This window comes from Macrotis lagotis, chromosome 8 (genome assembly GCF_037893015.1).
Source record: "Macrotis lagotis isolate mMagLag1 chromosome 8, bilby.v1.9.chrom.fasta, whole genome shotgun sequence".
NCBI classification, from domain to species: Eukaryota; Metazoa; Chordata; class Mammalia; order Peramelemorphia; family Peramelidae; genus Macrotis; species Macrotis lagotis.
Genome location: NC_133665.1, coordinates 140093450 through 140116479, shown reverse-complemented (window position 1 = coordinate 140116479; position 23030 = coordinate 140093450). Strand labels below are relative to the sequence as shown.

Here is a 23030-nt window from a genome sequence, read left to right as displayed (position 1 = left end):
AAGATTTCCTACGTTCTATTATGAGTTTTACTCCAGTGCCTTCCTTTCCTCAACTACAAACACACACACACACACACACACACACAGATCTTAGGCCAGCAGGCATTCCCAAGATATATTGCTTTGTGCTCTCAGATCCTTTCTGTCAGAACCTGTCAATTAAAAGAAATTACAAATACTAATTTTTCAAATAAAGTAACATGCACTATAGGAAAGTTGTAAAGAACTAGAAAAAAGAAGAAACTGAACTTGATTCCAAAGGACAGGGATGATTAAGGTTCTCATGCTGGTCATTTACTAGAATAGAAATGTTTGCATTTTCTTCCTTTGAAATTTTCCTCAATTATTAAAACTGCTTTGAGAACTTGTATGACAGAATCATTCATTTAAATAACTATATCCAAGTTTAGAGCCAAAAGTTGGCCTTGATGGGTATGGGAGCTTAGCTTTCATTTTAAGTTACTAGCAACTACAGCTGGTGGGGCAAATGATACTAAAGGTATTTATTTGGAGGCCTGAATGAATGAATTGCAAATTAAATGTTATGTGCTTGCCAAGAATTTTCTAGTGTTGACTAACGACTTGTGTGAAATTAAACCAAAAAAAGTAACAAAAAGTTCCCTATGGTAGGTAAATCTTTCAAGCCCCCAAAAGGAATGTTAGAAGTCATGGAAACTACTGTGGCAAGAAATTCCTGAGTTAAAATTCTCTCCTGCCTCAATCCTGTGCTGTATGGCACAGTCTGAGTAATCCTGTTAATCACAAGAAAGCAAAGGCATGAAGAAGGATACCTACTCTTGCCCTCAAACATGACCGTCTGCACCACGCCCTGGGAGAAGTGTTCAGGCTGCTATTCTAGTCCAAAGCAATGAGAAATAAAGAAGAAGAAAGAACACAGGTAGCATTTGAGTGTTTTCAGTTGCTATGAAAGAGGAACTGGAAAGAAAAGGAAACAAAAACACCCCACCAGGAAGGTGAGAAGAGAAAAAGCAGCTGGAAGCCAAGCTCTGGACTCTTGACTCAGCACAGAACCCCTCCCCAAAGGCAATACCACGAATCCTGCCACTTGTTCCCAAACTTTAACATGCCTTACAGAGAGCTGGCCTTTCCCTCATCCCCTACACACAAGGCCAAAACACTGGCAGTTCTTACCCTTAACATGCTAGTTTGGTCACTGCTCAAGTTTGGAAGAAAAAGATTGACACTAGAATTTATCAGGGTAGTGATGCCTCTATTCCCAACATTCCCACACGCAGTACTCAGCCAGGCAAAAGATGTCATAAAGGAAGCAAGCAACTTAAAACATAAAAGGGAAATTAGAACTCATCATGAAATTCTGGGGCTGAGATCCAGCATTGATATCTAACTTAGAAAATAAAATCTCTTCCTATCTGAGATTAGTGCTAAGCAATTTTTATTTCACATAGTCCCATTACCTCTATAATTCGACTGTCCACTGGCATGGTGGTGCTGACCATATGGACGTTTGGGGTAGAAGTAGACCTCTGCCTTTGGGAAAGGGAGCCCTCTGAGGATGGTGGCGACGTGCTGAACGTAAAGGCATGGGGCGTGGAATACCTGTGCTGGGAACTAGCAAGGAGGAAAAAGAAGCTAAGTCATCTTTAAACTTCCCCATATGTAAAACTCATTTGCATTGCTTTTCTCATAAAGATGTTTGGAGACAAATTGCAACAAGATTTTATATGGTCTCCTATAGTTCACTCCTCTCAATGGGAGATATTAGATTTTTTAGTAAGACGTTCCATCATTTTAATTAAAAAGTTTTCAAGAGCAAGTCTACTGAAGTGCTTTTAAATCCTAATCCATAATGTATGTACATATATTCCATATAATGATAATAGAAAAATTACAAATAATTAAATATATAATATAAAACATAATATATAATATTGTATAATTATATAATATCTATAATATATGACATATATAATGAAAAAGATATAATAGTAAAATTTTCCTCTTTAAATAAATCATTTATACTGATTAGTTCAGAGTATTATAGCATCTTTAGGAGAGATAAGTATTTGCCAACCTATTTAGCTAGTTGAAGCTTGCCCATTTTAATGTAGACACTAAATTAAAGGGCTTTACAGAAGATTTTGACAGTTGGTAAGAGGTAAGACCTGCCTAGCATGTTCAGAAAAAAGGTAGGGCATTAGGCATCATTTAACTTTTGACTCCCCTCCTTCCCAATAGGCTTTCACCTTAAATTTGCTGCTAAAACAGCTTCTCAACTGGAATTTAAAAACTGTGAAATCAGTTGTCAGACCCCCTAAAAATAACTACTTTCAAAAAAAATAAGCACTTTCCAAACTTCCAACAGTTTTTATGAAGGATAGCATAATTTTCATTAGTTGCTCTAAAGATTAGTTTGTATTCTGTTCAAAGTAATAAAATAGATCACCTGTCAAACAGTAGTAATCATAAAAATAATTCTAAGTTTCCTTAAGAAGAACTGCCCTTCCTGCAACCAGTACCATATCAAAAAGAATGGTTTTTGAAGAAAACTGCTCTCTTGCTTAACGTCAAATGAACAAATAATATTTCACTTCTGTTTCTTAAGAACCACTCCATTCTGAACTGGAATTTAAGATATATATACAAACTTGAGAAATACTCTGATGTACTCAAATATATTTTGAATACAACTTTCCAGGACCCTGCAAAAAATATGACATCATAACACCTAAAGAATTATCCAAAGGTGCCAAGTTCCCTGAGAAGAGTAAAAATGTGGTAAAAAAGCAGGCCATGCTTTGGAGTCTACTTCAGTTTCCACCAATTTGCTGGCCTAATATCAAGCAGTCATGTGATTAGACCAGCTCCCCAACCTTACAACAGATGAGCTAATAGCAAACTTAAAGGAATTCCATGATAAATAATACTTTTGGAAAAATTAACTTATTTAAACATGCATAAAATATAACCCTAAACATTTTCAATCTTTAAAAACAATCATTTTTCCACCACTGCATGACGATTTATATCCTGCATTATTTTAGGTAGTTTTAAGGATAAATTCTTTATCACATTAAGAATCAATGTTTCAGACTCTTCCAAATGATTTGATTTTCAAGACTTGATCAGATGAAAAAGTTATTTTACTTACAAGTCAGAAAATCCCACAAGGTCAATAAAGTTGTTTCCTGAAAATTCTATCTTAGGAACCATGTCCCAAAGTAGCAAAGTAGGACAGAAAAAGAGATGGACTTGGAATAAAAAGGTCTCTTCCATGAAATAGGGATGACCTATATCTGATACCTAAGTTATGATTGTGACCTAAGTGTTTTATAAACTTTGAAGCACTGAATAAATGTGCATATGAATGAATGTGCCTATGCTGTGCAGCCCTAGGAAGGTAATGGTACCTATATGTAGTAAATATACAGTATACATTAATCTTTTCTAAAATTTAGTCTTTCATTTTTCTATTTCAATCATACCTATGTTCATGGATTCAATTCCATGTGAATAAAAAGTAGAATATAAATAAATGTGCTTAGTGCCAGAGATAGTGATTTATGATAGAAAGAGAAATTCCATTTAAAACTACAGATGGAAGCAGCTAGGTGGATAAAACACCCGCCCTGGAGTCAGGAGTACCTGAGTTCAAATGCAGCCTCAGACACTTAATAATTACCTAGCCGTGTGGCCTCGGGCAAGCCACTTAACCCGTTGCCTTGCAAAAAAACCCCCAAAAAACAAAAAAAATACAGATGGTCTAAGAACCTTGGGAGTTTACCTGCCAAGACTCACAAAGAAACTAAATAAACACAATTACAAAATACTCCTCACACAAATAAAGACAAAACTACATAACTGGAGAAATGTTGATTGCTCATGGGTCTGCTAAACCAATATGATAAAAATGCCAACATTACCTAAATTAATTATTCAGTGCCCTATCAAATTACCAAAGAATTAGTTTAGAGAGCTAAAAAAAAAAAAAAAGAATACCATTCATCCAGAGAAAGAAAGGGTCAAGAATATCAAAGGAGTTGATGAAAAAAATATTGGCAAGGAGGGAGCCCTAGCAGAACCAGATCTCAAACTATTCTACAAAGCTATAATTGTCAAAATAATTTGGTACTGATTAAGAAACAGAGAGGTTCATCAGTCTATCAGGTATATAACAAACAGAAGCAAATGAGCATTCAAAGATCCCAGCCACTGGGATAAAAATTAACTGTTTGACAGTAACTGTTGGGAAAATTGGAAAGCAGTCTGACAGGAACCAGGCAGAGACAAACATCTCACACCATATATCAAGATAAGTTCAAAATAAGGATATGATTTAGACATAAAGGGTGATAACATAAGGAAATTAGTGGAGTAGGAAAGAAATCACCTGTTCAATCTATGAATTGGGAAAAGTTCATGACTAAACAAAAGACAGAGATGTTCACAGGAGACAAAATATAAAAATCTGATTACATGAAATTAAGAAAGATTTTATATTAATAAAAATCAATGCAGTTAATTTTGCCACAGCAAACTGAAAAAAAATCTTTGCAGAAAATTCTCTGATGAAGGTCTCATTTCTAAAATATATAAGCAACTAAATCAAATTTTTACAAGAATAAGAATCATTCCCAAACTGATAAATGATAAAAAGATATGATAGGCAGTTTTAAAAGTTAAAAAAATCACTTCTTAATAAGCAAATGAAAAATGTTCTAAATCACTAATAATTAGAAGGATGCAAATTAAAAAAACCCTGGGGTACCACATCAGATTGGCTAAAATGCCAAAAAAAAAAAAAAGTAAAATGACAGATGCCAGAGGGGCTGTGTTTTGGGAAATAGGAAAAAAAATGCACTGTTTGTAAAGCTCTGCCATCAGCCCAACCATTCTGGAGAACAATTTGGAATTATGCCCCAAAACTGTACACAGCCTTTGACCTAGCAAAACCATGACTAAGTTTTTATTTCCCAAAGATATCAAAGAAAGAGGAAAAGGACCTATGTATGTATGTATGTATGTATACACACACACGCACACACACACACACACACAAAATATCTAGAGCAGTAAAACTGTTGTTAGTGAAATTAGAAACTGAGAAGATGCTCATTAAATGGAGGATGGATGGTCAAGTTGTGGCATATGAATGTGATAGATACTATAGTGCTGTAAGAAACAATGGAAGATTCGTAGGAACCGATGCAATGAAAAGTGAACAGGAAAACAATTTATATAGTGACAGCGATATTGTAAAGATAACCAATTTTCAAATACTTAGTAACTCTAACCAACCATAATCCCAAAGAATTAGTGATAAATCATGCTGTCTACCACTAGGTCAAGAAGTATCAGACTAATAGAGTACTAACAGAATTCTCTTTCTTTTTCTTGTTTGTTTTTTTTAACATGGCTAATGTAGAAATTAGTTTTGCAAGACTATTCAAATTTGCAAAGGATTTTGCTTTTCTTTCCTACTCAGTGAGTGGGGGAGGGAGAGAATTTGAAACTGAAAATAAACTAAAATTGAATTTAGGGGGAAAACCAAAAAAAAACCCAAAGAGATTTACCTAATGGGGATCTGGGAAACCGACTCTCGCATCCGACGCACTGTTAGAGGAGGTAGTGCTGGTACACCACTATCACCAACATTGGAATTTGGAAACAGTCTAAATGAAGTTGGATAAAGACAGTTTTAGTTATTGCACTATATAGAACAATCACAATCTATTTGATCTATATCTCTGCTTTTTGCAAAAAAGACTATAATTGTTTTAAACTCTAAAATGGTCTTGTCACATTCAGGCTTTTCCACCATTATCTAAAATTTCTGCAAAATGAGGCACATTTGACACCTCCAGTGATGAATATAAAGAGATCATCAGATAAGATGAAAGTTAGCGACTAACATAAATACTTATAGTCTAAATATAATACTAAGAAATACTTATAGTCTAAATATAATACTAAGAATACTAACATGATCTAACAATGCTCCTTTCCCTTAAGTAGTTTCCACTCTGAGAGTTTGATATTGTATCTCAACCATAATCCCAAAGAATTAGTGATAAATCATATTGTCCACCACTAGGTGTATCTGTCTAATAAATATTAAACACAATAAGCAAAAAAAAAATTCATTTATTTTTCTTGTTAAGATTGGTTTCCTATCAACTAAATTTAGCACCAAAAAATTTAAATACTAGGACACATTGGAAGAAAAGCATATGTACAATGCCATTTTCATGGTCTAAGACAAGGGTTTTTGGCTTCTTATCTGAGGTATCATTCTTTACTTTTCAAATCAATTCAAAAGAACATAAATGCCATGGGGTTAGAGTTCAATGGGCACTTAAGGAATACATATGTTTTCACTATGTGACTACCAATTTCAATAATAATTAATTCTCATTCAGAAATGAAAATCATTTGGTCTACACTATTCAGTTACGTGAATGCTCTACAATTTTCTACCACATCTTGGAGAGAATGTGTCTTCATAGATGTGCATGTTGGTTTATGTTCAGCTTTTCTTTTAAATCCAATGCTATATGGGGCGGCTAGGTGGTGTAGTGGATAAAGCACCGGCCCTGGAGTCAGGAGTACCTGGGTTCAAATCCGGTCTCAGACACTTAATAATTACCTAGCTGTGTGGCCTTAGGCAAGCCACTTAACCCCATTTGCCTTGCAAAAACCTAAAACAAACAAACAAAAAAAAAAACAAGAACAAAAAAATAAATCCGGTGCTATAAACTTCCAAAAATTTCCTAGTCAGAGTATGTATATGTGCTGAATTGTTTTATTTAACAGAATCATGTGAAGAATCTACTGGTTGGTCAGATGTTGCTCCAAATCATTACTGATTAGACAAATGCAAATTAAAGCATCTCTGAGGTACCACCTCACACCTCTCGGATTGGCCAATATGACCAGAAAGGTCAATGATCAGTGTTTGGAAGGGATGTGGGAAATCTGGGACACTAATGCATTGTTGGAGGAGCTGTGAACTTATCCAACCTTTCTGAAGGACAATTTGGAATTACATCCAAAGGGCAATAAAAATTTGTATACACTTTGATCCAGCAACACCACTACTCGATCTGTACCCTAAAGAGACCATGAAAAAGGGTAAAAATATCACTTGCACAAAAATATTCGTAGCAGCTCTGTGGTGGCAAAGAATTAGAAATTGAGTGAATGTCCATCAATGGGGAATGGCTGAACAAATTGTGGTCTATGCACATTATGGAACACTACTGTTCTATTAGAAACCAGGAGGGATGGGAATTCAGAAAAGCCTGGAAATACTGATGCTGAGTGAGATGAGTAGAACCAGAAGAATACTGTACACCCTAGACAACAAATGGGGGTGATGATCAACCTTAATGGACTTGCTCACTCCTTCAGTGCAATGATCAGGGACAATTTTAGGGTATCTGCGACAGAGAATACCATCCATATCCAGAGAAAGAACTGTGGAGTTAAAACAAAGACCAAAGACCACTACCTTCAATTTTAAAAAAAAGCTGTTTTATGTATTATATAATTTTGCTATCTCTAATATTTTATATTTTCTTCAAGGATATGATTTTTCTTTCAACACATTCAACTTTGATCAATGTATAGCATGTAAACAGTGTAAAGATTATCAGACTGCTTTCTGTGGGGGGTTTGGGGAGGGAACAGAGGGTAGGGGAAAAATTGTAAAATTCAAAACCTTATGAAAAACTACTAATGTATATAACTGGAAAACAATAAAATATTTTAAAAAAGAATGTTAGATTGTTTGATCTAACCTTTCCTTTATACTTGGGTTGGTGACCACTATTATACTCTTTTGGCCCTCACTTTTACAAATAATATTATTAATATGTTTTAAGCTCAGATTTGTTCATTACAAAGGCCTAATTAGCCCTTTAAACACCTATTTTACTGATTTTACAGGTCACAGTTTCCTTCCTCCATTATATTATTCAATACATTTGAAGAAAAGGAAGCCCCTTACAAGAGCTGTCTGATATTGCTCCAATCCACACACATGGTGGGGACCTTCGTGCTACAGTGTTCATGAAACTTGTAGCCACATGTCTGACATCGAAATCCATTCAGCAGGAACTTCTGACAAATATCACAGAAGGCAAGCTTCAGGAAAGTTTTTCGAGCCTAGAAGATGAAGAAGATTGGGGGCAAAACATTATACACTGTTGGACTAATTCATATATACAGCACCCATCCTCAAAGCTGAAGGATCTAGATTTTAGGAAAGCCATAAACTAAAAATTTTTTAAAGATATTTTTCTGTGAATAGCACTATATTACAACCACAACTATTAGAATATGAAATTCTCAACTTAGGAATCTAAAAATACAAAAATATACTCCAAAGATAAAAGGACTTACAAAATTGTGTGTTGTGAGGGGAACATGATCCAAAAAATCAACTTGAAGTTCTTCTCCCACCAAAGAGGCTGCATCAGTATTCCAATCTAAACGTGTTTTTTTCCTAAAAAGACATTTTAAAGTGTATCAAAGAAAATTATATTATCCATACTAGGGACAATATGTGCATGCTTGATATTAATGAAAATGCTATCAACTTGAAACATAAAATTCATTTTTTGCCACCATGAGAAGAGGTGAAAGTCCTATGCTAATGATTTCCAATTTGCCATGTCACAAAGCTAGGAGGAGTCAAAGGCAGGATATAGAACCTAGGCTTGCTAACTCCAAGGCCAGGCTGTTAACCTCTTCTGTACCATATGGCTAATTTTAAATCAACTAGTCTAATTTTCCAAATGAGGGACCACAAGGGGGCGCTAACAGGCAGTGCTGGGGCAGCTATGATGAAAAGTGGAGTTCAAATCCAGCCTCAGACAGGTATTAGTTGGTTAAGGAAGGAAATCACTTCACCTGTGTTGGTTCAGTTCCTCAACCATAAAATAATAACACTACCTACTTCCCTGGGTTGTTCATAGTGATAAAGTTCTCGACCAACTCAATAGATAAAGGGAGAGAAGAGACAAAGTTATTTCCAATTCATCTATGAAGGTTGGACCTACCATTTCTAGGGTCTGATGCCACTTTAAAATAAATCAGAGGAGCTTCCTTTTGCGCGCGCGTGCGTGTGCGTGTGTGTGTTTAGGATTTTGCAAGGCAATGGGGTTAAGTGGCTTGCCCCAGGCCACACAGCTAGGTAATTATTAAGTGTCTGAGGTCACATTTGAACTCAGGTACTCCTGACTCCAGGGCCAGTGCTCTATTCACTGCACCACCTAGCTGCTCCCAGAGCAGCTTTCTTTAAGCAAACCCTATTTAGTCCAAGGACAACTCCAATTTCGGTGATATCCTACAGATTGCACAAGCTGACTTTCCTGCTACCTCCTATCTGGCCTTCCTGGACCCTGCCATGGTCATACAGGGAAGAGCAGCTTCTATTGATTTCACTCCATACCCATTACCTAAGGGAAACATGCTTTAAAGTTGTAGAGAAGTCCAGAATTAGAAAAAGGAACTATTATTTTCAGAGGGGGTGGTAAACTTAGAGACTTAGGTGTGTGTCCCTATGTAATAGGGAAAAAAAGTTATTTTTAAAAATTCAGGGAAAAAAATAAAATTAAAAATTTTTTTTTTTAAATTTAGCTTTTCTAGGAGATAGGATCTACAGGAAACTGCTCAACCTCTAGCTTCTGAGGTCAGTCTCTCTATGAAAGACAGAGGTGAGTTGGATGGATGGCATGGCTAAGTGGCAATCTCTGAATTTTTCAAAACTAGGTACAAACTCTGTGTAGACCAGGCTAAGCATACAGACGGGTGACAAACCAGAAGATGCTGATATCTTTTTGAAGGCCTGTACAAGTCCAGAGACAGATTTGCACCGCAGCAATGTCTCTGTGCAGAAAAGATGAAAAGGACTTTGAACTGAAGGAAGGTGAGGAAATGGTCAAGGAAGTGGTAAGGTCTGTAGTCTGGGGGTCTCTTCAGAAACAGCTCACATGGCACACTGGGTTTTCATTACGAAGTGCGGGTGACATCCATTCACTACTGTCATTCAAGAGAATGACTAAGTGGTGGAAATGAGAAAGTTCTTGACTGAACTTGAGTGTACCAAAGCACAGAGGATCAAATGTGGCATACACTGTCAAGGCCAAAAAAGATCAATTTTTGAAGGAAATGATACTGAATTTGTATCAAACTAAGTTGTTCTGATTCAACAGGCAACAAAAGTAAACAAGGACTGTCAGAAAACAGGATGGATTTTGGATGGTATCTGTGTTTCTGAGTGTATCAGATCAAACAAAAGAAGTTTGAAAAGTTGGAGAGTGCCCTGTGGATTCAACACCTATCTCAAATATAACAAAAATACATTTGGTTATTTGGGGTTTTGTCCTTTTTAAAAATCTGTTGCCACCTTGATAAATGATAAAACCGATAGATACAGTATGATGAACTAAGCTAGAGATATAATTAGGCAGGTGACTTTCTTTTAGACCAAGTTCAAATTTTGGAAGGTCCTTCTGCCAAGCTAGAAAGGCTTTGAATAATTATCTTTTAACAGCATTATTAAGTTCAGAAAGTCTTCCTGTCAGAAGGTTGCCATCTATTTCTGAACTACAATAAAAAATGATTATTGGGGGAGTGAAATTTAAGTCCCATAGTGAGATGTATTAAGACTCAACAAAATTCAATCTTGAAAAGACTATCACATGTTTTTCAAGATGTCCTCTGAAGAATCGCATAATTTCAAGTCTTTGTTTTCCTTTTAACTGGTTATGGACTCAGATTGATCTGGTGATCTCATTCATGTGGACACACCTTCCAGCGATGCACCTCACAACCCCAGTGTGCCTGTCCCTCCTGTATAATTCTGGTCTATATTCATGAAGAAATGAGTCCAATAGTGTCCACACAACCTGCTGGGGGACTCTCCTTGATTTTCTTTCTTCTTTTTTTTTTTTTTTAGCAAGGCAAATGAGGTTAAGTGGCTTGCCCAAGGCCACACAGCTAGGTAATTATTAAGTGTCTGTCTGAGACCAGATTTGAACCCAGGTACTCCTGACTCCAAGGCCGGTGCTTTATCCACTATGCCACCTAGCCGCTCCTCTCCTTGATTTTCCATAGATGACAGGGAAGCAGTTGAGCTGGACTAGCTCTCTCACTCTCTTTCTCTCTGTGTACATGCATCAAGAGGTAGCATAATCTTTGAGGAAGTGGGGAAGAAGGTTCAAGATTTTTCCTACATCATTTGATTCCTTTTTCTTTCAAATATTTTCAGCATTGGTCCCTCAATGCTCTCTGCAAAGCTTTCTTTTTCTTCTGTGTTTCAATCTAACTGCTTTTTCCAGTTGTTTCCCCTTCCTCAAGTAGCAGTCTAAAGATGGTGGTTCTAGTGTTCACTTTTGTCTTTTTATCCATATACTTTATTGTTATACGACCTAGGTTTCCCATTATATTATTCTCCCCCCAAGAATAGATTCCTTTAAAACAAACAAAGAAAAAATATCTATCTTTTCTTAGGAGCTATGCTTGTTCTATGTAATTTCTCAACATTTTTTGTTTGGTAGTGGTGGTTCTTCATGTTTCCATAATCTATTAGTTTCCTGGGTTCTACTTCACTTTCCCTAAAATTCATCTAAGTCTTTCCATGCTCTGTGTTCATCCTAGTTATCATTTCATTACAATCACTTACCATCCCCCAATCAACTGTCATCTACTTCAGTTTGTTTCTACTATAAAGAACCAAGATAAATATTTTAATATGGGATGTTTTTAATAAAAATTTTAATATGGGACATTTAATATGGGTCCCACTATCCTTAACTGTGAAAAGTTAGTTATCAAAACTAGATCATCATTGTACCATTTCTCTTGTTTGTTGTGGATCCTTCCAGTTTCATACTTCAATGTTTTGGGGATGACAACTACACATTTCTCACTAAATTTTCTTTGAACTTGTTTTACCTCCCACCATCCTTCTGTTTTATAAGGCAATATTACTCACAATCAAACATTCTTTTCCACAAGATTTTACATGTATAATTTTATAGTCTAAACTGGTATTGCCCTTGGCTACCATAGCTGTCTGATTGGCAAGTAGAGTCAGTGTTAGCAGACTTTGAATAAGGACAAATTCTGTTCTGCAGTGAGGTTAATATTCATTCACAATAGAAAGAGCTGCATTTATTTGAGACTGGGAAGTACTTTTTGGTTATAGTAGCTGACTTGCTTATGCATTTGAAAAGTCTTACCCTTTGTGTTCATGGAGAAGCCTAAAAACTGCACAACACTCTGGTTGGAGGCCTCTCACTTTAAGAGCTTTCATAAGGCAATCATGCAAGGTCATTCCATTTCGAACATTAACCTATAAACAAATAAGGGGTTTTAGAATATATGGAACAATGCCTTATTTTAAAAATTATGTACTTTAGAAATCAAAATTAAATATACATACAGAATTATTTATACTTTAATAAAAGGATTTCTATCTACAACATAGAACTATAAAAATTTGTTAATGATCCTGTATCCCTTCCCAGCAATGCCTCATTTTTGTGGACAGGTGATTTCATTTGGAAAAATTTCAAAATTGGCTTGAAACTGACCAATAAAATCATTAATCTAGTCTACCATGTGAGACAAAACTAGGGCACAAGTAGGATTGAGTGTTTTAATATAAGAATTCAGATTTTGATCTATTCTCATTATATAGGTTCATCTCCTGACCATAGATGAAACTAATCTGCTTTCCAGCCAACATTATTTCTGGCTCACATTCTTGTCTCCTTACCCATTATTGTCTATATCATCCATTTGGGCACCTGACCATGTTTTCTTCTATTTTATTCTCTGTTATCAGTTCCTTGAGGGCAGGAACTATAACTTAATACTTCTCTTGCTCCCTGAAGGATACCTATGTATAAAATCCTAATGATATTTTCTTGACCTACATTATATGACTGTTGTGGGAAAGCATTTGACCAACCTTAAAATCCAAAAGAAATGTTATTATCAGCAGCATGGTCTAATAGAAAGGGTGCTGACTCAAAATTCAAAAACCCTAGGTTTGAATACTGGTTTAGATCTAAGTCCCCATATGATTTTTTTCAATTATGACACTAAAAATTGTTGATATTTATAAGAATTTTTAACATTTATAAAACATTTTAAATACATTGTCTCATTTTGTCTAAGCCTTATAAAATGCTGAAAAGAAAAGTTGCTGGGCTTAAGTTTCTTCCTCTATAAAACGAGTCAGGCTACACTATCTGTGAGATCCCTCCAAGATCTAATCCTGTGGCCATAACAACGATATTAACATAAACAATAAAGTATTGAATATCTGCCTTGGCTTGAGGGAGATGGAGTATAAATCATTTCAAGTGAAGGCAACAGAACTAGAAAAAAAGAAGTGCAGAAATATAAAAAGGAAGGCAAAGAGATCAACAAGAAAAGATATTGCAAATTAAGTTGGAGTACTACAACAACTTTATATGTGGATAATACATTTGACTTCTGCACAACCAAAGAATATCTCAAAGTTTGATAGTAGCTACCATATACTTACCACAGTCCTTTGCTTGTTTGGCAAGAAAACTCGGATTGTGTTACTTGTTTTGGAGGAATCTGTAAGCTTGCCATCATCTGATGCCCGGCGCTGATAGCCAAACTGCTGGACAAGAGTAGGAGAAATACAGCCAGAGCCATCAAAGACTGAATCTTTGAATCCAAAACCATTACTGATAGTCTTCCAAGCACCCTGAAAATGCTCCATTGATGCAATTTAATCAGCAGTTAAGCCTAGGGGGAAAAAGACAGAAACAAGATAGTTATAATTCTGAAATAATCTGTTAAAATAACAAAAATGAAACAAATACCAAGGCCTAAAGGTCTCATGGCGATTTAGTGATCATGATAGAGCTAGAAGCCAGGTCTCTAGTTTCTCTGTCCAAATACATCATGACATTTTATGATAGCAATACCACCTTTCATTACTTTGGAATAAAGTATCCTTTGGTTATCAAGAGGGGCAATTCAGTGGTGGAATGGATAGAATGCCAGGTGTGGAGTTAGGAAGATTCATCATGAGTTCAAATCTGGCCTCAGACACACTTACTTGTTATGTGACCCTGAATAAGTCACTTAACCCAGTTTGCCTGAGTTTCTTCATTTATAAAATGAACTGGAAAAGGAAATGGAAACCACTACAGTATCCATGCCAAGAAAACCACATATAGGGTCATGAAGAGTAGGACACAACTGAAGCAACTGAACCAACAAAGTTACCAGTAGTATTCTGTTACTCTCAGAAAGTTATTCCCCTAGTGATAATAATTGATAATCTTCCTGTTAATGCCTTAGAATGAATATTAATTGCTTTTCACCCTCAGCTTATATTCTACAGACTGCAGATTTCTGGTCACCTGATACTCTGCTCCACAGATTGATGAAGTCAAAAGAGCCAAGGAAATGAGTTTTCATCTTTTCTATGACCTTTTAAGGGGGGACAGTTTGGTACAGTTCAGTACTAGGAGTGGGGGTCAAAAACCTATTTTTAACACTATATAGATGACCTTAGGAAAGTTACAATTTCCTGGGTCTTCATTTTCTCACCCATAAAAAAAGGAAACAGAAAGGAGCTAGACTATGAGGTCTGTCCTTTCTGGTTCTGGATCTAATATATATTCACTACTCTTCAATTATACAGTTTTCATCCTTTCCATCACCAGATGCAAAGATGTCCCCCCTTCCCTTGGCTAGGTGTGGTTTTCCTTAAAGATCTCTTTTTAAAAAATTTTTTTTAGGTTTTTGCAAGGCAAATGGAGTTAAGTGGCTTGCCCAAGGCCACACAGCTAGATAATTATTAAGTGTCTGAGACTGGATCTGAACCCAGGTACTCCTGACTCCAAGGCCGGTGCTTTATCCACTCTGCCACCTAGCCGCCCCTTCCTTAAAGATCTCTTAATGTCATTACAATTATTTATTTTGAATTCTATTATCTATGAGATCTGAAAACTTCTGAAAAATATAGTCTTAGGTACATTAGGTAGTAGTTTTCTGTTGTTAACTGTTTAATCTCTGGCCACTTCTACTTGTCTCTGTGACCTTGGGCAAGTCACTGTGCTCAAGGCTCATCTGTAAAATGAGGGATTTGAACTGTATGACTTCTAAGACCACTTTTTATCCCTAAATCTATGATCTTACAATATTCCATCCTCCAAAGAAGAAAAAAAAAATCCCATGCTTTGATTTAAAAAAAAAGGCAGTGAATTGTGATTAAGATTTTTGCAGACTATGATCCAAAAACAAGTCTACTTGCAAGAAAGAAATATGAAATCCTTCCACTGGGGACTGGAAGAAAGAAGAGAGTATACTGATATTTACAGGAGTCAACTTACAATGTCATGCAAAGGTACAAACAACAGAACCATATACATGATAGTTCCAAGATGCCACTGAATGATATATAAAATGAATTAGCCTGATCCAAATCCTAAGTTTAGGATCTCCACAAGACAGTTCAGTGTAGATATCTGTCATTAAAATCTGAATGGATCAGAGAAATAGCAAAGCTACCTCCCATCAGCCATCCTTCAATAGTCACATCCTATATTCATCATCACAGTAGCCAGTACTATTTCTTTTTTTTAAGGTTTTTTCAAGGCAAATGGGGTTAAGTGGCTTGCCCAAGGCCACACAGCTAGGTAATTATTAAGTGTCTGAGGCTGGATTTGAACTCAGGTCCTCCTGACTCCTGACTCCAGAGCCAGTGCTCTATCTACTGTGTCACCTAGCTGCCCCAGCCAGTACTATTTCAATAAGCAAAGACCTTTGAATTATGACTTATTCAAGCCACTGTGATAGAAAAAAGTAGACAAGTATTCTAAAAAGAGCAATGGATTAACATTGAACTTTCAGGTTCAGAGGCTGAATTTTATCAGTTATTAGTTGTTTGACCTTAGATAAATCATTTAACTTCTTGAAGATCCCTACTATTCTGCTTATGATTATTAAAAGGATTCATTGAGGATAAGCCTGCTAATCTTTTTTTTTTAGGTTTTTGCAAGGCAAATGGGGTTAAGTGGCTTGCCCAAGGCCACATGGCTAGGTAATTATTAAGTGTCTGAGATCGGATTTGAACCCAGGTACTCCTGACTCCAGGGCCAGTGCTTTCGCCACCTAGCCGCCCTAAGCCTGCTATTCTTCAGAATTATCTCAGTATGTGAAAGGTACAGAGAACTCATCAACTTTTTTTTTTAAGAGATACATTCAGAAAATAGAAACAAAGGAAATAAGTGAACAATCTCTTAAAATATATTATTCTTGGATGTAAAAGGCAGAGTTAAATATAATAATAAATGTTTTATTTCAATTTACTCAGCAGAATAGCTTAATTAGCATAATGAGGCCCCTTTATACCACTGTCCTTATCAAGACTACAATACTGTGACAACAATTAGGAAATTATTTAACTACAGGAAATATAGAACAGTACTGGATGTGGAGCATTGATGTTCAAGTTTTTGTAAAGAATTTATAACATAAGGTAGAAAATACTGAAGTTAACAAATGGGGTCTTAAGTAACTTAAGAGATTCAAGGGACACAAATGCCTTGAAGCTAGGCAAGGGGAAAGAATAGTTGAGGGAAGATATCCACAAGATGAATTTAAAGGAAGATTTCAATAGATAAAGTGCACAGGGGGTTGGGGGGTCAGAAGGATAAGGGAATCATTCCCAGGCATTGTTGACATTGTGTCCAAAGGATGAAATAAGGCAAAGGAGCAACAAGATTAGTTCAGTTTGGCTACAGAACAAAGTCTACCAAAGGATGTCCCATGAAATAAGGTTAGAAGACTGGGAGAGCCTCAAATGTTAGCTAATAAGTTCATAATTGATTCTGGGGGCCACTGAAGATTTTGTCAGCAGTATTCATGACAAAATGAAATATTGAGAAATTGGAGACCGAGAGACCCAGAGAGGATGAACCTGAGATTCAGGGTTGGAAGGGACCTTAAGGTGAGCATCTCGTATAGCTCTCTCATTTAACAAATGAGGAATGAGATCCTGAGAATCAAGTAACAGTATGAGAACTTGAACATAAATCCAATGCTGTTTCCAATGTTATTACAGATATCCAGGTAAAAAATAATGACCTTAATCACCTTAAACCAAGGTGATAACAATGAGAAGACAAAGATGCCAGAGACATTGCTGGAGAAAACTGTCAAGACATGAAAAGGAAAGGAGAGAAGAGTGAGGGGTAGCTAAGGCTTTAAGGCTGGGTGCTTGCCTGGCACATGGTGGTCACTGTGTAAATGCCTGACTGACTAGGAGAAGGCTGGCACCAATCAAGGAAAGAGCACCCTCAGGAGAGGGGGAGAGGAGTCCTATTGTGGATGCCTTGAACCAGAGGTGCTAGAACACCATCCAGAGCTGGGAGACAAACCAGAGAGATTTAGGAGTCATACAAATAAAAGTGATAACCAACATCATCAGAATGGAGGAAACCATAAAGACTGAGAATACAGGTAGAAAAGAGAGAAAGTGAGACAAGATTAGAGCAAGAGTCAATGTTTCCTTGTGTTATGGACCTCTTTTAGCAGTCTAGTAAAGACTATGGACCCTTCAGTTGGAGAGTAGTGAAGACAAAGATGGAAATTTTTCCCATCCAAGTTCATAAAATCTATCCAGGGAGGATCCATAGGGAACAATAGATATACTTAAAAGGCAGGAAAAAATAGCCAGGAAAGAGAAAACCTATGGAACAACAACCATTTATTTACTTTGTGCACAGTTCTAGGTTAGATAATAGAGCTACAAAGACCAAAAAACCAAAACCACAATCCCACCCTCAAAAAGTTTTTAGTCTATAGTTCTCTAGGGGGAGATAATTACCTCGCTAATTAGAGTTTATATAGAACTTTAAGGATGGCCAAATGTTTCAGATATCTTCTTTTACCTTCACAGTCACTAGAGATAGATGTTATTTATATCCTTATTTACAAATGAAGAAACTGAGGAAGATAGATGTTAAGTGCTTTGCCAAGATCACACAGAACTAGGAAGACTATGAGTCCACATCTGAAATCAAGTTTTCCTGACTTCAAGTTCAAAGCTCTATTTGATGTGCCAGCTAGCACACTATATATTGTTTTGTGTTAAAGAGGAAATGATGAGGAAGGAGAAGCCCAAAGTATAGTATATTCTTTCTAGAGAAACAGGACGATAGCTTGAAGGTTGAAGCAGGGTCAAAGGAAGGTGGTATTTTTTTCATTTGGGGAAGAGGGAGAGCAAAGTTCTAGGAGAAAGACATGACTGAAGTTGAAAGAGGGCTAGGGAGTATGAGAAAAGAACCAATCTAGCTACATTTTATTTTCATTTACTAGTGATCTAAACAATGTAACAAGAAAAGAACTTCAATAATATACATTTTAAAAATCAGAAGGGGACAGAAATGTAACAATTTTGTTACTAGCTAGTTAAATTGAATATAAAATATTTTTTAAAAGTCGTAACAGAAGTTGTAATTTCATATACTATACTATTTGTTCCTCTGTTATCTACTAAATATGTGTTTGTTGAAGACAATTATGTTCATAATAACAAAGAAAAAAGACCTGGAAATAAACTATCTACCCAACAAATGGAGCTTGGCTAAACAAACTAGTATATTTTCATAATGGAATATTACCAGGCACTAAGAAATATGAGAAAAATCAGAGAAACATGAGACTTATATTGAATGAAATAAACATGAGGAAAATACTATCTACAATTAAAATAATATAAAGACAAAACGAAAGGAGAGCAACATTCTGAAAAACTACAAAGAGAAATCCTGATCTCACAGACCAGAATATAAAAAAAAATCTTTCTTCTGCCAGAAGTTTGTGCAATTACAGGTGTAGAAGGCTTCATCATACTGGTTCTTTTTGTTTTAATAAAGACAAAGGTTTTTCCATTAAATGACTATGATATATGAATAAAAATCAACAAGTAAAAGTCCATTAAATGATGTTTCTCCTTGATGTTTCCCAGCTGTGCACATGGGCAAGCATTTAACCTCTTAGGGGTCTAATTTATCTTCTGTAAAGTAATCTTGGTTGGTCTTCTTGACCAATTAAGACTCCATCACTTGACAATTTGGGGAAGTTATGAGATTTTTTTCCCCAAAAGTTGTACCAGAACTACCACTGGAAAATTATAACAGGTACATTAGAAATTATTTTTTAACAGCTGTATCCAGTTATCTAATCTTTGTACTGGTTACCTGGGAAGGGTAATAAGAGTTCTACTCAAGGATGTGCCCTTGAATAAAAGAAAACAAATGTTCTACATAATTCAAAGAAAATATCTGAAAAAAAGGTAAAACCTAAATCAAAGTTACTTAAAATGACATTTGTACATGCAATTACTCAACTTCCATTTTTTCACTTGCCTTTTCTAACCTCTCTTTTGAAATTGGCAACCTTAAACTTAAATGAAGAGAGAACATATAGCATTTTTTCAATTTGTAATATTAAATTAGTCACAAAAGGTAAAAAGTGTAACCATTAGTCTTTTTTTTTTTAGGTTTTTGCAAGGCAAACAGGGTTAAGTGGCTTGCCCAAGGCCACACAGCTAGGTAATTATTAAGTGTCTGGGACCAGATTTGAACCCAGTTACTCCTGACTCTAAGGCCGGTGCTTTATCCACTATGCCACCTAGCCACCCCTAACCATTAGTCTTAATGAAAGTAAGACAGGCTTCCTGGAAAGCTTTTCATCCTACTACTGTGCAAAGAAATCAAACAGTTGAAGCAGCCCTATATTTGCAGTGTATTACATTTCATTACCTGGTACAAAGTCACTACCAAGGAAATCTTATCATATTGCCAGACTATTATCAACTGGAAAATACTAAGAAAGGCAGTAATTCAAACCAAATGAAATATTGGTTTAGTTCAAAACAGGTTTTAATCTTCAGGCTCAACAGTTTACAAAAACACTCAAGTTTGGTTATCAATCTACTTAACTGAACTACAAGAGATAGATCGTTTATACCAGAATATGTGCTAATTACTGAGGCCAGTATTGTAGTCTTGGTTCAAATAACAAAAATCACCACTACCACCAGAGTGACAGCATAGTATCTTAGAACTTGTCAAATGATTTCAATATATTATCTCATTGTAGCATTACAATAATCCCATTTTACAGGTGAGAAAATTGAGGCTCAGAGAGGGTCACATGAGCTCCTATGTGCTGAAGGCAGCATTCAAATCATTTATCTCTCAACTTCAAGGCTGGAATATTTTCTGCTAGACCAAGCTTCATGAAATTCATTTAATATAACCTTGAACAAATCACAAACTCTCTGGGAGGGAACAGGAAGAATACAATGGGACATGCAGGTTTTTTAAAAAAAATTATCAATAAAAATGTATTCTAATATTTCAAATCTCTCACATTCATCAAGTTAGCTAAGATGACAAAAAAAGGAAAATAAATATCAAAATACAAAAGTAACCTTATGCAATTGATAATACAGTTGGTTAATGTCTGTTTCAATCATTCTGGAAAGCAATTTGAGAAGATGCCATCACTAAAATGAATATGCCCCCAAACCCATTTTTATCACCTCTAGGCCCATACCACAAAGAGATCAAAGAGAAAAAGGATTCCTATGTACAAAAATATTTTTATTAGCTCTTTTTTTTGTGGTGGCAAAGAATTGGAAACTAAGGAAGGTCCAACTGCTTAATGACTGAATAAATGATGATTATCAATGCAAAGAAATATTCTTATGCCACAAGAAATTATGAAAAAGATCATTTCAGAGAATTCTGGGAAGACTTGTATGAAATGATGCAGAGTGAAGTAAGCAATTCATCACATAACAGCACTACCATAAAAAAGACAAACTCTGAATGACTTAAAAATGCTGCTCTATACAATGATCCCAGGGCATGTTATCTTTTATCTGAGAGAGATGATGTACTAAATATACAGTAGGAATCACATACTTTGGGGCATGATCAAAAGGGTTATACATTTTGCTTGATGATGCATATTTGTATTTGTCATTTTAGAGGGCAAATGGGGAAGAAGATATGAACTGGGAGTAAGAGAAATTCATGTGTATTGACTGAAAAGCTAATTTTAAAGATATATCTTTAAAAAAAAAGAAAAAACCTCTCTGGGGGCAGTTAGGTAGAACAGTGGATAGAGAACCGGCCATGAAATCAGGAGAACCTGAGTTCAAGTCCAGCCTCAGACACTTAATAATTGCCTGGATGTCACTTAACCCCATTGCCTTAAATAAATGTTAAAAATTTAAAAATCCTACTTAAAAAAAATCTCTCTGGATTCCTGTTTTATATATAAAATGGGGTTAGTCTAGATGAACTTAGAAGATTTTTCCCACTCCTATAGTCCACAATTTTATGAATTTTATATATGACTGGCAAAAACATACATTTGAAAGATTCAACATCAGAATACCAAAACAGATTTCAAATATATATCAGTTAAAGAAAATGAGAAGGAAAACAAAACTATTTAAATAAATCATAGTATAGCAGGTAAAAGAAAATATTAATTTAGCTACAAAATTTTGAAAGTAAAAAGCTGTAGGAGAAAAGACAGCAGAATAGTAGAAAGCAGAGCAAAATGCTCTCTTCCTAAACTCCTCCAAAGAGACCCAGAAAATGCATCCAATCAGATTCTGATGGGAAAATCCAAGAACAAGTCATACTGAGTCATTTTTCTAGCCCAGGTTAGCAAAGGGAGGCAAACTGTGGCTGTCATGGACAAATTTTTTTTTTTTTTTAACTTTTAAACACTTGCTTAGTCTCTTCTAGGAATTCTGGTTGAATTTGTGCCCAAATTGTGCTTTGTTTTGAGCCTGTAGTTCTAAAAGTTTTGGACTCATTCTCATTTGGAAAGATCTATGATGGAACAGGCCTGCCTACAGAGAGGTAATAAGGGGTTTCAGACTGAAAAATATATACCAAAAGAAGTATGTCTATATATCTTTTACAGAACTACACATGTGTGTGTGTATACACATACACACATATGTATATAAATTTTCTTTTAAAGAAATTAACCTAATTATATCTATGGTATCCACTGATAAGCCCCTTGGACTAAAGCTAAAATTCCTAGGACTATTTGGCATAAATTTCAGTGAAATTGGTCCATATGCTTAATTAAAGCAATACTTAATTTGTTTAGTACTGTGAAGGAAGCAAAGTGTTCCATAAGAAAGGTCAAGATGGCTGAATCTAGGGTTTTTAAAAATCATTCTGATAGGAAATCATAATAATAAAATGTTATATACTTCCCTATAAACTGACAAGAATACAAATAAAATTTTCAGTCAAATGAAATATAATAAGTTCAGAGAATGTGGATATCTTGTACTCCAATTACTAAAGAACAAAGCTCATTATTCAAATAAGATTATATTGAAAAGTTGTATTGAGCATGGTTTTCCAGCCAACTGCAAATTAGAAATAGCAATATTCATAGTAGTAGTAATAATATCTTCCATTTGCATGCTTTTGCATTTTCAAAATATTTTCACAAAATGCAGAACTGATAAGTTATATAAGGTTGTTTAGCTCTTCAGATACTGACACCAAACTCTCTTGTTAATTTTTATATCTGAATTTTATCATTTCCATTTGTCACTTTCTGCTTCTGTCACCATGTTTAATTCTGAAAATCTCACTCCCCTCGTCAGCACATTGCAGTAGAAAGAATCTTGAACTGAGAGCCAAAAGAGTAGGAAGTATTCTGTCACTTGCTAGTTAATGGGAACTTGGGCAAGTCACATAAAATTGTTTCAGTTTTTAAATTTAGTTTCATTTGCCTGTAAGCAAAGGGTTGTGGCTACTATCAAATAAAATATTTCAAGTGAAAATATTTTGAAAATGCAAAAGCATGCAAATGGAAGATATCATTACTACTACTACTATGAATATTGCTATTTCTAATTTGCAGTTGGCTGGAAAACCATGCTCAATACAACTTTTCAATATAAGATTAAACAGGGCCCATACTCTTAT

At 35.5% G+C, this 23030-nt stretch overlaps 1 protein-coding gene across 5 annotated transcripts in view; it reads right to left on the bottom strand.

Moving 5' to 3' along the window:
• Positions 1–23030, bottom strand: part of RAF1 (Raf-1 proto-oncogene, serine/threonine kinase) — a 106969-nt gene that overhangs the window by 17815 nt on the left and 66124 nt on the right. For 3 of the 5 annotated variants that reach the window (XM_074198534.1, XM_074198533.1, XM_074198531.1), the window contains exons 2-8: positions 13544–13776; positions 12228–12340; positions 8383–8485; positions 7988–8145; positions 5553–5651; positions 1437–1590; positions 796–855 (exon numbers count right to left, since the gene is read on the bottom strand). In XM_074198534.1, coding sequence (XP_074054635.1) covers positions 796–855; positions 1437–1590; positions 5553–5651; positions 7988–8145; positions 8383–8485; positions 12228–12340; positions 13544–13750 — 894 coding nt within the window. In that variant the 5' untranslated portion in view covers positions 13751–13776. Of the gene's footprint in view, positions 1–795; positions 856–1436; positions 1591–5552; positions 5652–7987; positions 8146–8382; positions 8486–12227; positions 12341–13543; positions 16260–23030 lie in introns of those variants that run through there. The other 2 variants (XM_074198532.1, XM_074198535.1) reach the window with 2 other exon arrangements.